General features: G+C 37.3%; 1 protein-coding gene across 1 annotated transcript; it reads right to left on the bottom strand.

The window, feature by feature from the left end:
* Window positions 1-9575: 9575 nt before the first annotated feature.
* LOC113361395 (transcription factor RAX3-like) lies at window positions 9576-11342 on the bottom strand. The gene is made up of 3 exons (XM_026604650.1): window positions 11031-11342; window positions 10736-10865; window positions 9576-10629 (listed from the first exon to the last, which is right to left on the bottom strand). The coding sequence occupies exons 1-3, from the start codon at window positions 11164-11166 to the stop codon at window positions 9801-9803; spliced, it is 1095 nt and encodes a 364-aa protein (XP_026460435.1). The 5' UTR covers window positions 11167-11342; the 3' UTR covers window positions 9576-9800.
* Between the last annotated feature and the right edge of the window lie 4811 nt (window positions 11343-16153).

Genomic DNA, 16153 nt, shown 5'->3' on the forward strand with positions numbered 1-16153 from the left:
AGATCTGAGGCAACAACAAAAGAAGCTTTTCCAGTCTGCGAAAAAATATAAAAAATTTTAATATAGAAAGAAATTTTGAATTATAACAATGAAGAAGTAAAAGGATAAAGATATACCATACTATTGAGAGAATGCAAAAAATCGGGAGTCACTGATCTGGAAACTCCACGAAGAGAGCTATCACCATCCAGGTAAAGGAACATCGCAAAGAGTAGCGAGAGCTTTGCAGGTATCTGCGAATTGGCTATCTCTCATTCCGTGTAGAGAATCAGAAAATAGGCCAGATAACTTAGCCATAGAAGATTCAGGTGGAGAATCTTCACTTGCAGCAATATCATCGTTGTCCTCATCACCCTTATCACTTTCAGAATTTTCGTGAGGAGGAATATTTGAAGGGAAGAAGAACGAACTTTCCTTTTCTTTGGAGGAGGACCAGTTGATTTTTCTCTGCGAAGAGCACCTTTACCTTTATCACCAATCTTCGCAACATCGGCAGATTCTTCTACTCAGCAATATCTTCACACACAGATAAGAATAAGAAATAGAAGCATGGAAGTAACAGTACTATTTAAAATCATAAGAAAAAATTTCTTACCTCATCCGTGTATGAGCGAAGAGCTAACAGAGTACTAGATTTCCCAGTCCTGTTATAACTATCTTTCAGTTTTTGGATCTGCGAAATGTCGCAAGAGTTAGCAAACAGAATAGAAAAATCAATAAAAAAATATAAAATGAGTTAAAGGGGAAAACATACCTCTTTCTCCTTTTCGGGCCAAGAGAAAACCCAAGGTTGATAAGCAGCGAGGTTCGCAGGAAGAACATTTGACCCAACAATGTAGGGTCCCTTTAGCATTAAAAGGAAAAACACACCATTTATCATCTTTAGATTGGCGAGGAGTTGTGTTTTTACCAGAATGCCAGTCAATATCTTGCATGAGAACTTTTGCTTCATCAATGTTATCTTTCCTTTTTAAACGAATACCCTAGCGAGTATTCTCTTTCTTCATGGAGATAAGTTCATAGTTCTCAAATAAATTCGCCATTGTATACTTCTCAGCAACTATCTCTAGGTTTGCGAATTTAGGATCCCTAAGTTCTTTGGAGTACAGAGATCCTATACAAGCACCACGATTAGCGAACTTTAGCATCAGACGGATGCAGTCCCCACTCAGTTGGAAGATGGCTCGCGAAAATCCCGAATGAGCGAGAATTTCATAAAATAAAGGAAGATCTGGGTTATAAAGAGGAATGGGGAGACCTGCGAGAATCTGACCTAGAGAAATTATGATTGATTGATCATCACAATATTGATCATAGAAAAGCTTGACAGAAAGAATTTATTTGGCATTCTCACCAGGAATGGTGGAGAGTGTGAAACCTTTATCAGCAAGATCTTTTTGGACATCTTGTAAATTCTTCTCATATCTATGACCACTTGGAGCCATGTTTGAATATAGAGTATGGGAATGTATGGAAAGTAAAAGGATTGGAGGAAGAAAAAGTTACAGCAGCAGAATTTGCAGAAGGATAACAGAGTTGCAGAGATGAGAGAATAAAAATAGAAGAGAAAGTAAAAAGAAAAATAGAAAGAAGAGTAAGATGAATATATAAAGGAGATTTTTTTTAATCGAAGAAATAAACACCATTAAAACGAAGAGACGTGAGCGGTTGAAAAGTTGCGGTTACAGAAGACGTGTAAAGAAACAAATGGACGAAAGAATACGTGTGATAAATACAGAATATGAAAAGATGAACAGCTGCGGCATTTCTTATATCATTCTCTACTTTGAAGAGAATATATGAGAAGAGGCAAGATGTAGGATCAGAATCTAGCAACGACAATATTTCAGCGAAATTATCAATGACACAACACAACAGCGTCGCAGAACAATTTCAAGAATGATAAAATAAATGATGTCAGCAAAGATCACGAGAAAGATATGATAGTTCTGCGAAAATTAGAGAGTTTGCGAAATTAACATTTGTAAGGTTGCGAGAATGTCGCAAACCATACCCGAAAATAAAGGACAGATTAGCTGTCATCCACTATGTATTTCTTTATAAATAGTCGTTCGAGTTATAAAGAAAGGGAGAGATCTTTTTTTAGTAAGAAACAAGTAAATATGAGAGAGAAAGTTCAGAGCAGAGATCATTCTTGACTTCTTTATCTTTCTTGTAAGAACATTCAAAGATTTATCAATAAAATTAAGAGTGTATACCTAAAAATGAGTTGATCAACAATGAAATCATATGAGGGGTGTAGTGTAGGATTTCCTGCAACTACAGTTTGTATCCATGTTGAAGTATATTTTCTTTGCTTGTTTTTGAACTATGGTTCCATCTGATGTGGAACTAATTAAATTAAGTATACATATATTTGTGTCGTATTGTTTTTCTTAATTCATTGTTTGCATATTTTTGACAACTTACTGTGATATAATGTTGGGTCATGGGTTTGACGTTAATTGTTGACTAAATATTGCCGATCATTAACGGGGTTCGATCATTGATTGATCTTTGACTTTAACGGATCATCTCTAAAACCATAAAGAAATTTGGTTTATAAAATTCAATTTTGACCATAAGTAATTTGGTCTTGGGAAATATAGTATCGGGATTAGCCGTACTAATATCTTTTGCTCTTGTCGCTTGTAGATGGACCCAAATTCGACTCAGTTGCCTTTTTACTTTTCTAAAAATCCATTTCGAGCATAAAGAAATTTGATTTCTTTTTTTTTGGATTATTATACTGGAATTATTTATTTTAATTTCCTTTATTAACGTACTTTATAGTTGGCCATGTCTCGACTCAAAAGTAATATTTTGGATTCAAAAGTACTTGAGCACCATTATTGTGTTCTTGATGTGGAAACCATTTCTTTTGGAATATATTCCTTCATAAAACTTTCTATTAATGACAACGCAGCACCGTCTACAAGGTGGATCTATATATGCCCTTGTGTTTCTAAACACATGCATCCCAATTTTTGTGGAATAACTCACAAAAAGTGATGTGAGTCGGATTTTTTTTTCTTCCATTTTTTCTACTTCATCCATAAACTAATGAACCAGTATATATTAAATTATGCAAACAAGAGATTCACTATCTTTAGTAAGCCATTCAACCTAAAGTAAGTGGTCGACATTCAAAACGAGATTCGTTTGACCCGTTGAGATGAAGAAATTTCTCAAATTAAGCTAATTGTAGAAAAAATGAAAATAAAAAGAACCCTGAAGTAATGAAGGATAGGCATGCCGACTCATGTGAAACATATTAAAAGGTACATATATATCATGAGACAAAGATCTATTTTTTTCCCCGGTAGTAATGACACCAAAGTATAGGTATTAACCGAACATGGGATCAAGCTAAGATGTAATTCTAGATCACATCAAAAATAAAAGATTTAGGAATGAATCTTGTTACTGGTGTTGGTACAAGCAACGTAATGCAGGTACCATAGTAGCAACAGATTTCCATAGGAAGATCATACTTTAGAATTCAACTTTATTAACAAGAAGAACTTTGCTGCCTAGCCAATTGACTTCAGTTGAACTAGACCTATTTTCTGCACTAATGAAAAGTACATCATTATCACAAGACGAAAATTCTCTAAAGAACTTGAGATATCTCTGGACGAAAAGTATATCATCCCTCCTGAACCGTAACATACACTCTAAAGTACTTGAGATATATCTCCTTTTTGTTACGTAATAAGGCCACACCACTTATTCAATCTCGTAGGAAAAGACTCGATGTCTAACTGATGGTGGTTTTTCCTTCCACTAACTTAAGGAATATATACTAGATATCTTATAATATAGTATGACTATGATGATTGAATCTTCGAGCAAAGTACTGCTCAAACTTTGTTTCCAAGATGGAACAAAGATTGAAAGTCACAAAAGCTCTATATGTACTGAGAGTTAATCCAACCTTGTTAAAATTCCAAAGAAATTCATGTAAATGGATATCATATGGAAACTCACTATGATGAGAATGTAATTGATTGTATCTTTTATTATCTCTAATTTATGTAGAAGGAAACGCATTTTAGAGAAACTAATGAGTCAATCTAGTGAACTGTAAATCATTAGTATTTGGATTATTGAATCCATATTGACCCCGACAATGAAATATTGGGTATTGACTCATACAGACTTTGGCATAACCATAAAGCCACTTTGGTTGTGACATGATGATCGTTTTGAAAGAACTCATACGTACATCACTTTATTTGAGTGAATGATACAACGGGAAAAAGATTGACAGAATGCAAAGTGACGGCATATCTTTCAATAAGTGTTTTCTTAAGTACTAGATGCACAACCAACCCTTCCCATTGTGCTTTTAAGTAAGAAATCATATATATCACTCATTTTACAAAGTCTTCAGTAAAACAAGATCGATACCATCCTAAGAATGCGGACCAATAAAGTGACTTATGGCTCTAAAGATGTTTTGACATTTTGGACTACTTATAGTTCCCAAGAAATTTTGCGTACGGAAAACTACTAGCACATATTATACATGTAAGGGCTCACCACCCATTGTAAATACTAGCGAGTGTTTATCAAAAGGGCTTGATGGTTATTGCATGTTTAATAGGATCAATTTAGAGCATCATATACCCCATGGTCTCGCAAAGGCTATCATCAAAGGTTACAGATGGTGCTTAAGGCATGGTTATGCATATAAACCTACCTTTAATTTTTTGGGGGATATGCAGTATTAACACATCTTTACTTAATTCGTTTTAGAACCTAATATTAGTCAACCTTTTCGGCATACCAGTTGGTAACTGGATATAAGCCTGACATTTGTGTTCTGACGTATTTTTGGTTGCACTATATAAGTGTGATTACGAGTCAACATCGTACTATGATGGGCCACGAAAATGATTAAGTAGTTTGTTGAATATTTACTCATAACAATTATCCGCGTTTTAAAACCTTTACCTCTAGATTTGCGGGTCGTCATTTTAATGAGACAGTCTTCCCGTCGTTAGGGAGAGATAAGAAAAAGTATTTTCTAAGGGAACGACAGGAATTGTCGTGGTGTGTTCCCACAGTATCTCATATTGATAATTATACACCACAAATGTAAATGTGAAGTGACAAAGAATAATCGATTTCTGAAAGTGCACTGATATCGACAACGTGACAAGATCACACATATCAGCTATAAATGTGCCTGCAAGGTTAAGAAATCCTCAGTATGGGGTACACCATAGACTAAGGTGTCGCAACTACACTTGGTGGAAGTGTAGTTAAGGCCGTGGCTCCATAAAGGAAGATGGAGAGACCACCAGATTCGATCAATGCTACCAAGAAAGGAAGTAGATAAGTAAGGCACAACCTAATTTGTATTATTAATGAAATCATCTCATTTGATTGTGTCTGACTATGTCCATGAATCAATACTGGAGGATACTTCGAAGTTTAATGATTCCATAGAGAACAATGAAATCCTAAAGGATTATGAGAACACACACGAGTCAATGGAAAGATCGTGCGAGCATATTAATGATTATTTTTATATATAGTTGCTCAAGGAAATAGAGCATGTGAGATCGAAGTGTACTTCTTATTGTTTAATGTCAACAAAGAGCATATTTGGCCTACATAATCCAGGTAGAACTTGGTTCTTTGAAAAATATGCAGGTATTTGGTGTGGTCGTGCTAACCAACCAAGTGTAAAGCCTATGGGACATACAAGATTATTTGTCGTAAAGCACAGTAGGAAGAGTGAAGTCTCAAAGTATCAAGACTCCCCTTGTGATGCGAGGTTTCTCACAAAGCCCTGGAATTGTCATCTTGTAATGAAAGTTATAGTGTTCCGCTACTTAGTTATCTTGGTAATTTCAAAAGGACTTGAAATGCAGCATATGTATGTAGTTGTTACGTATCTCTGAAAGAATCAAGAGATAAAAGATATTCACAAAAGGGATTGATAGCCTTTTGTTACCCAAATCAAGTGACTTTAGACCACAAATTGCGTGTACAATTAGATTGGACATTCTCTTACGGATTGAAACAATCATGTGAATGTGGTATAAACGTGTAAGTGGCTATTTGATTTGGAGGGGATTAACAAGTAAGGTATTTTTCCTTGCGTATTCACAAACAAGTTCCTGATTTGGAATTGTAGCTACACATGTTGATGTTATAGACACGATGGGTGCTCTTGATGTAATAAGAGATCCTACAAGCTACTCTAAATCCAAAATTGAGATGAGAAATCAGGGGATAGATCGATCGAAAATTGAGATTGTGGTATATTATTCCACCAGTTTGCATAGGTCTAAAGTCGTCAGGCAATTTAACATGGACATGCATCCTGCTAGAATTCCCATGATTAGTCGAGTTTCAAATGTACATGAATGACCATTTCGTCTAAAGGAATATGATGAAGATGTGTCGGAGATGAAATTCCCCTATCTTAGTGCAACAGACGCATTATTGTACTTGGATATTATACACTCGACAAAGTACAACATCCTCAGTTGAACTTAATAGCTAAATACAACTCAACGCCAACGCAGTATCATTGTTATGGTACATAAAATGTAATCATATACCTAATGTAAACCTTTAACATGTGTTAGTTTATCCCTACAAAGACGTGAAAAGGTTTTCTAATGAAACTGCAATCCGAATAATGAAGGAAAAATAAGCTACATTCTTATGGAAGTAATCATGGGGAGACGTGGTAGACTTATTTACTAAATATTACCTATACTCACTTTCGTAAAGTACATGACTAACGGAATTGTCCAGAAACTCTCTTGAACGGAGACAGGGGCAGATGCCGACATCAGGGGGGATCTAAGGATATGATGTCAACATAGACATATTTTACTTCGAAATGTGAAGGTTTGTTGTACTTTTTTTCCCTTCGATCGAGATTATTTTTTCCTACAAGGTTTTTTTTACTCAGCAAGGTTTTTAGCAAGACAACGATAATAACACTAGGTATATGTTGAACTTAAAGATCTAAAAGACGCATTAATATTACTGAAAATATCTGAATCAGAGTAATGATACACGATGATCTGTTAAGCGTTATAAGTTCTACAATCAACAACAATAGTGTCTTCTAAACACTTTAAGTCAGCCAAGTAAAGTCTGGTGAAAATGTGACAGACTTATTAACTAAGTCCACACGTGAAAGGTATAGGACAAGTGAAATTTTCCTAACTATGTTGATTGTGCAAGACTAAAGAACTTGTTCGAACCCAGGAATGCGTAAGACTAAAGAAATCGTTTGGCATCAGGGGGAGCATCTGACAGTGTGTTGAACTCTTTCTTTTCCCTTCACCGAGGTTACTTTTTCTCACAGGGTTTCATTACTCGGTAAGGTTTTCGATGAGATAACGGCAAACACAGGGAATGTAATTTCTCAACTATTATCTTTCCCACAGGGGTTTTGTGTCTTAGAATTTGTGAAGTAACAAGTCAACTTCAGCGGAGCAAAGTGATCAACTTCAATGGATCACCATTTATCTCGTTGTACTCTTTTCCCTTCGTCAAGGTTTTGTCCCACTGGGTTTTCCTTGTCAAGGTTTTAACGAGGCAACATATGTGAGTTCAATTCTGCTCCAAACCTTCTTAATATTGTACTATTTTCCCTTAGTTCAGGTTTTACCCCTCTGGGTTTTCCTGACGAGGTTTTAACGAGGCAATTAACTTAGACTTAGTGGTTTTTAAAGATCGTACTACATATGAAGAACTGCAACAAGGTTTTGTCCCTCTGGGTTTTACTAGCAAAGTTTTAATGGAGAAATTGACTTAGACACAATAGTCATAAAGGAGAGAACTACAGTTTAAGACCTACATTTGAAGCACTTATGCGAAGAACTGCATACGGAGTTTTATTGGACCGCACAAGGGGGGTGTTGTAGGGCCTACGACCTGTGGATGTGCGACCCAACTAGATACCTAGGATTTCCCTTTCACATGTATATAAAGGATATTGTTCCATGTAATCCTATCATTCTGATTAATGAAACTAGTTTGTGCCTCTTTACTTTCCCTTCATTTCCACTGCAAAATATACCACGTTAATTTAGTTGTGAAACTGTCAGTCAAATTGGTCAATTTGTTAATTATTTATGTTTGTTATTCTTTAAACCAATGGATAGTAAGCAGAACAATATGTTATGTGATGTGTTTTTTCGCGAGATATTGAACACTAACAAAAAAAAACACTCTGCATAAATTTGGTTCCTAGCTAGTCTTCATTTGAGCCATGTCAATCTAACAAAATTAATACTGTCACATATGATTTAGAATTTCCAACATATCCGCCCTCATATATTAGTCGAGTTTAGGTATTGTTTAGATAAAGAGAAGAACAAAAGAAGTTTAGAAGAATAGTTTATTATTGATTTTTAATGAATGAGATACGTACAATAAGGACTGGTATTTATACAGACTCTAAAAGACTTGCAGTGCACGTATTACATGACTTAAGATACAAGACATACTATACATAAAAACTCTAGAACATTCTATGTCCTAACAATATTACTTGGGAACTATAGAGGCAATACATTGAAGTATTTGGAGATGTAGCGTCTATGTGACTTCACAAATTTACCTCTTAACTCTATTAATTTAATCCTTTAATTTACTGGTGCCAAAGCTACATAGGCCTTGAAGTAAACCATGCCCTCACCGTTTCAGATATTCTTTGCTAATTCTTTTTCTATATACATATATAGTTTTGGTTCTGCAGCTCCGAGAAACGCTATGAGAAGAACCAAACAGCCAGTAATATATATATATATATATATATATATATGCAACAGAGATCTTGCCCAGAATGGGATGTACTCTTTTCTTATGATTATGAACATTTTTTATATGTGATCCCATTTAATTGATAATACTAGATGTTTTTACTTCTTGAATATCTTTCGGAGAATCTCAATGAGATAACACGTTAACTCTTAGCTAGATTCTAGAATTCAAGTTCCATAGTTGATCGCTTAACAAGTTTAATCGCAAAAGCTCATTTCACTGTGAATGCATGTGGTTTAAGATCGTATAAGACATAAACAAGATCACTGTCCGCATTACTGATCCTGTTTAGTTTTATTTAGACAATTTTTCATTAATAAAAGGAAAACATAGCTACTAAATACTACACTAATAATTATTTATTTATATGAAAAGGGAATTGCCAGAGAATGCAGCAGCCAGACCATCGGATATTTAGCTTAATAAAAAGCCAAGCAAGTTCAGGCCAAAACGTCAAAGAACCTTTTCTATATTATAACACCGTGTTCAGGGTTTTCTTGGAATGGCAGATCGAATTCATAATATATTTTTAGTTAAGACACCCATGTGTTACTGCTGCATAACATTAAAAATTAGTAAACTCAACATCTAGCTATGGCTGAAAACTAAGCTCTGATTATTCTCTGCAATGCATATATATTGTAGTACCTAAGCTCATTTAATTATATTTCCATGAAAAAGGCCTAATTTGAGACAAAAACTATCAAAGATTCTTAGGTATCCTGTCAAGAACAAACTTAAGGAACTAAAGACCAATACTCATAAAATCAAATTGGTACAGAATACAAAGTTGAAGATAGATTGAAATAAGGAATATACTTATTTAAAGAAACAAACAAATCTCAGAGTTAGGTTTATTATTCATGATGATTTAAAGACGATCATCCGAAAACCATAACCTAATGCTATAGAATAGAATTCATCGATACACTAGTAAGTTTACATATACTACCATGCATATACATTGCAGCTATAGATATATATTATAGAGAAAACTACATGATCAGAAAGCTCGAATCACCTTCAAAATCATGACAATCTTTAAGCATCCTTCCTGGTTGTTGGTGATCATTGCAATCCTGAGGAACATAGTTGTCACTCGTGATGACCGTATTAGGAGTATAAACCAAAGAGGCCATATCAGCCCAATTTGCACTCTCAACTGAACTAGTCCCGGCACTTGTATATCCATTATTTCCCATATTATCCTCTCCATAGAAACCGTCTAATCCTTGCGAATTGTAGTACGCCATCTGATCAACATCATGAACTGGTTGATAACAGTTAAGTCCTTGTAGCATCGACAAATTATTCACTCCATCAATATCATACTGGTCGTTCGCCAAATGAGGTGAGTTTTCATATAGTTGTTCTTGAGTTGGTGAAATATTGAGTGTTGGGCAATAAAGATCATTACCTGCAGACATCCCTATGTCGTTGTGAACCAGTAGTTGATTGTTTTGATCGTCACAGAACCTTCCCCCAAGCTTGATCAACAATTTTCTAATTGGATCGTTATTGTCGATCATATAACCGGCCGGATCTTGGGCTGGGTAAGGCATCGGAATAGGTATATGTGGCTGATTCTGATGAGTTGGTATAACGTATTGATTGTAGTTTCTGTTGTGATCAGAAAGACTGACCATATTGAAAGTCCCTGTGGTACTCATCACTTTCTTCATTTCTTGCTTTAAACAACCAAGACGACGAGCTTGTTGTTCTTTCCTTTGTTTACCTAAAAGCTTCTTCTTCAACCTCGTGTTCCAATAATTCTTTATATCGTTATCGGTTCGGCCTGGTAATTGTGCTGCTATTATAGACCACCTAATCATAAAGAAGAAAGAACAAATTATTAGTCATGAAATAATAAGGGTGATCGATGTATAATTAAGTAGGGATTGGAGTAAGATAGTGTTTTATGGCTGCATACCGGCTTCCGATACTGACGTAAAGACTGCAAATGATGTTTTCTTCTTCCTCCGAAAATCCACCATGCTTGATATTGGGACGAAGATAATTCAACCATCTCAAACGGCAACTCTTTCCACATCGCTTAAGACCTAAATTAACAAGAAAATCAGTATTAGAGAATCACTGTAACACATCTAAGCTAGTTCAATTATACGTCAAGATGTGACTATTTATATTTAATGAACTACATACTCAGACTATCTTACAGTTTGGAGCTAGCTAGCTCCAAACTTTTGATTAATTCATTGACTTACCAACTTTCTGAGGTAAAGCAATCCAGTTACCGCCGGTACCGGATTCCTCAATATATTTTTTGAGCTTTGCGTCTTCTTCAGGTGACCATGGTCCTTTCTTAACGTTAGCTTTGTCACAACAAGGAGCTCTTCCCATGGTTGTACTGAATTATGAAGTTCTTAGTAATTAATGGTGGTATATTTGATGAATGAGAAAGAGAGAGATGCGTACTATGGAATATGGATCTTCTAGGAAAACAGATATTGATTTTCCAAGTTGTATTTTGTTTGCAGGGCAAGTACTTTTAATGGATGGGATGGTGGAATGAAGATGTGGGAGGGGGAGTAGTCTTTTTATGTATAGAAAAAAAAAAGGTAAAGAAAGAATATAAAAATGACTGACTAGGGTTTTTTTCTTCTTGTCTTTCTTTATTAGTCAAGAATCTAACAATCCATCTCTATTCATTCTCATCTCCAGCCTCTCCTGGACTTCCTCATCATCATCTGCCATCACCATTAATATATATTAATTTCACATATTTGAATTATTATGTCCCCATTCCTTAATTATATACTATATACTGGTATTAATTTGGTGTCTTGCTATAAAGTAACATTAGTTTATTAACACCTGCAAAAACTATACTGTCCTTTACAAAATTCAACACATGAACACGAGGAGTAGTGAGCCAGACTGAATCCAACTCAGTGAGTTGGTCATACTGGCATATACGATATATGTTATGGTTGGATATACTGTAATATACTACGCCATTTGCAAGGGATATTTGCAAGGGATAGAAATCTGGACTGAGAAACTAAAAATTGGCTTGTACTGTTAACCAGACTAAGTAGCAAAAAGAAATATCTAGCCCCCATATGAACTGCTTGGTTATACTGCAAAAGAGTAAAATTATATGTTTAATTTTCTGTCAGTTTATTATTGGCGGAGAAAGAAAAGAAACTGAAAAATAAGTAATGTCTTATAAGGGGCAATTAAGTTTGTGAAAATGCTGATGGGCACGAGGTCTTGGCCCCCAAACTAGACGCTGCTGATGGCTGTTGGATCAAAAAGGAGCAATTATTTTTGGTGCGGATGCCCATCACGTACATGAGATGAGAGTTGTGTTACCTGTGTAGTATACGTCTCAGATTTTGAGCTTAAACTTAAAGAATCGTGAATTGACAGTTAACCACAGTGGGTACCTAAATAGTAATTAGATAAACTGAATATCCATAAATTAATTGTCAAAGCCTAGTCCCCCTAAGGCCAAAACAAAATACACCGAATACACTACACAGTATCAGAGGCTCTTTTGATAGTATTAAATGAAATATCACGGTAAGAGATGTCATCAAATTGTATACTCTTCTTTGCCACAGTGTCGTTAAATAAGTTAGACCCCTTGAGTAGACTCGTCGTGCATGCATCAGTTTGGACGAAAGGGCCATGAAATGCAGGATAATATCTCGCATGACGATATACAATCAGGATTAAGGAACATGACCATGAAGAACAGATTCACAAAAAAAAGAAAGAAAAAAATAAATTAGAATGTTATTATATTGAGAGCATGTGATATATAGTACCAAAATGAAATGGAGTGACCAATCAAAATTAACTTATATTCGGTTACTAAAAGGAATGTACAAAGTCTATATAAGTCTAAAATACACAACTATAAAATAATGTTTCGCGAGCTAAAATCTATGGATAATCTTTAGAACAGCACTCTATTCATTATATATGTTTATGTACATCTTTCATCATCCATCACGTGTACAGAAAAAGACACGTGGAAGACATGTGAAATGAAACATCAAAACATGATAGCAAGCATCTCATCAGAAGATGCCATCGGTCAGCAGATCTGACGGTCAGGGACAGAGGACCACAGAGGTATGATGGCTCAGAGGGACACCAGATAATACCCCTTGGGTGTTAACACACCCAATCCCGAGGAAGATCCCAGATCAACGGCCGAGAGGAAGTTTGGCGACACAGATGTGACCAGACAAAGAGACACTTGTCTGACACGAGCAGAGATCCATCTACCCGCATTAAACACCAAAGAGATATACACGTTTCAATCAGCTCATTGAAGAAGCGAGGATAACCCTTCGTATTCAAGCTCAGGCCGCGGCATATGCCGAAGACCTCTGCGTAATAGGCACAAAGCACAAGAAGATAAGATTACAACGGCACCTCAGAAATGGGACCCACGTTACATCCCTATAAATACCCCTCTCCACTAAGAGAGAAGGGGGAGACCATTCTGGAGAACAATTAGAGGAGAATATAGGAGAGAGAAATAGGAAGAGTAAGTAATCCCCCTACTTCCGCAGACCTATGTATATTCTAAAGTCATTCGACTATCTTTGTAACCATTCAGTACATAGTGAAACACCAAACCCGTGGATGTAGGCCTTAGTGCCGAACCACGTAAATCTATCCCATTTACATTTCAGCACCTTACATTCCGCGTTAAACTTCATATTCTTTATATTTAAACTTGATTCTTGATTTATTTCTTTATACGAACATTATTTATGATAATATTCGACTAGACAATGACAATCACAAGGCTTCGAGTCGATGAATCGATATAATCATCCTCGTTACGCATACGACGTACAATTCTAGAACTAGGATGTATGCGAATATTGTTTGTGAACACGTGGATGGCTTCGTGATTTATGTGTTCACAATTTGGTGCTAGAAACAGGGAGTTTGTCCCGGTAAAAGATTTATCTTATCCTGTGATTTCACCTTAAAACGCGCATTATGGTTGTGCCCTATTCTGGGTTCAGCGTGCTTTCAAAACCTTTTTTATTTTGGGTTCATGGTCTTCATTTTCACAAACACCATTTCAAACTAAGACTTAATAATCCAGATTCATGAGTCCTCGCGACGGATCTGCCTTTTCAAGAGTTTTCCTTTTCAAAAGTAGTCTGAAAACAAGGTCCATGATTGTTTATTAGAGGATTTGTATTGCAAAAACTAGACCGATGAAGTCTTTACATTTCTCTTCTATTAAGGCCCTTGGGCAGCTCTTTTCCTTCTATTCCAATAGTCTTGCGGGTACGAATGGCGCTAACCCGATCCTCGTGGATATCTTTGGTTCTCCTTATTTATTCCCCTATGCAGAAAAAGATTAAAAATGGAAAAGATACTAGAGGCAGGAAAAACCAGAGCCTCATCAAAGGAGACACTGAGGGTTACCTCGGTCATGACCCGAAGCAAGCAGAAAGGAGACAAAGCTGAAACAACTACTCAGAGGCAGGATGCCGCGGAGATCACCTCACCTATGAACACTAACTCCATTGCAGTCGCGGCTCTCAAATCAATAGCCACGAAGACTGATGCGGCCCTCCAGGCTACATAACCTAACAAGACTTCGGTTTCAAGCCAAATCCATCAACAAAAAGAGGGGGTGGCAGAATCTATGACACATCAGCCCGCACATCCACCAATCTTCAGAATCCCGTCAACCAACGGTCAGAATCAAACCATACCAGTGGTTTTAGTACCGCGGGTGGAAGCTCAACCGAGGGGACCAAACTTGGAGATACCAGCGATTGAAGCTGATCTTCGGCCACCTTTAATACACACAGTAGACGAAGGGGGAACTATGGCCGTAGGGGTACAAGCCGGAACTCCCAATCAGGGATCAAACCAGTCCCACCGACTGATGGTAGAGCTCGAAGAATTGAAAAAGATCCAGCAGGTCTACGCAGATGCCGTAGCTCTTCTGGCCAGGGAGAACCAAGACTTGAAAGATAGGATTGCCCAAAGCACGAAGACTAGCCAACAACTGGATGAAGCAAATTCTAAAGTACCAGAGCCTAATCGAGACCGAAGAATCATCCTAGAAAATGACGCCAGGGGAAGCAGTACATCCGATCCGGAATATGCCACCGAAGAGTTAGACTATTATGACAGTGAAGGTCGAAGAAAGAAACGCTCAACTGAGCATGAGAACGTGGGATATTACCTCGCAATGGAGGAGCTGCGTGGTGAGATGATGGCTGAGATCAGGCAGTTAAAGCCAGACAAGGCGGAGGAAGGCTTGAAGAGGTGATAAAAGAAGCTAACTCCACGCCCCTAACTCATCGCCTGGAAAATACCCCCATTCCGTTAAAGTGCCCTGTCCCAACTTTTGAATGCTACGACGGATCCAGTGATCCCGCGGCACATATCCGGTATTATAACCGTATCTTAGCCCGATGGAGTCAGAACGACGCCGTCCTCTGTAGATATTTCCCATCAAGTATGAAGGGATCGGATTTGTCTTGGTTTGACAACCTGCCACCTGATTCCATCAACTCCTAAGATCAACTCGCAGAGAAATTCCTGAGGACATACATGTACAACAAAGCTGTCAACACTGGAATGGATAAAAAAATTTCTCTGGCAATCGGCTACAAGGAGAACACGAGGGAATACACCAACAGATGTCACAAGATCTCCCAAGCCATAGGGAGTGTGTACCCCGTAGTAAGTATCAACTGCTACAAGTGGGGATTAGACCGAATGAGTCCACTATTTGTTGAGATTCATGGAAGCGTACCTAAGACAGAAGGAGATCTTCGAATAATTATTGAAAAGTACGCTCGTCGTGAAGAAATCCAGCGTGAGAACCCGAGGGCACACACGCAGAGGTCTCACCGTACCTATTCCTAAGAACAAACCAGCGGGGCCAAAAGAAATAGCTCAGTGGAACGGCCTCACGAAGATAGGAAGGAACGAAGGGATGAACGACGAAAAGACGATCGAAAATTCGAAGATCGGGTTTACACGAAGCTCAATGCTAGCTACGCTCGGATATTGCGAGAGATCAAAGGAAGGGAAAATTTGGAGTGGCCGTGGTCTAAGGGAAAACAGCCCCCAATAACCGAGAAGTCTAAAGATTACTGTGAGTATCATTGCTTCAATGGACACCAGACCGAGAAATGCAAAAACCTCAAAATAATGATCCAAAAATTGATTGATGCTGGCGAACTCAAGCATTACATACGAAAGGAGGTCACCGAGGACAGATCCAAACGGACCAAGCAAGTCCAACTTCCATAGGGAAACCGCACAATCAACACCATCTCGTGTTCCGAAGCCGCAGGGCCCTCTCTTACAGCGCAGATAGGAA

The sequence above is a fragment of the Papaver somniferum genome, chromosome 3 (assembly GCF_003573695.1).
Source record: "Papaver somniferum cultivar HN1 chromosome 3, ASM357369v1, whole genome shotgun sequence".
Lineage (NCBI taxonomy): Eukaryota > Viridiplantae > Streptophyta > Magnoliopsida > Ranunculales > Papaveraceae > Papaver > Papaver somniferum.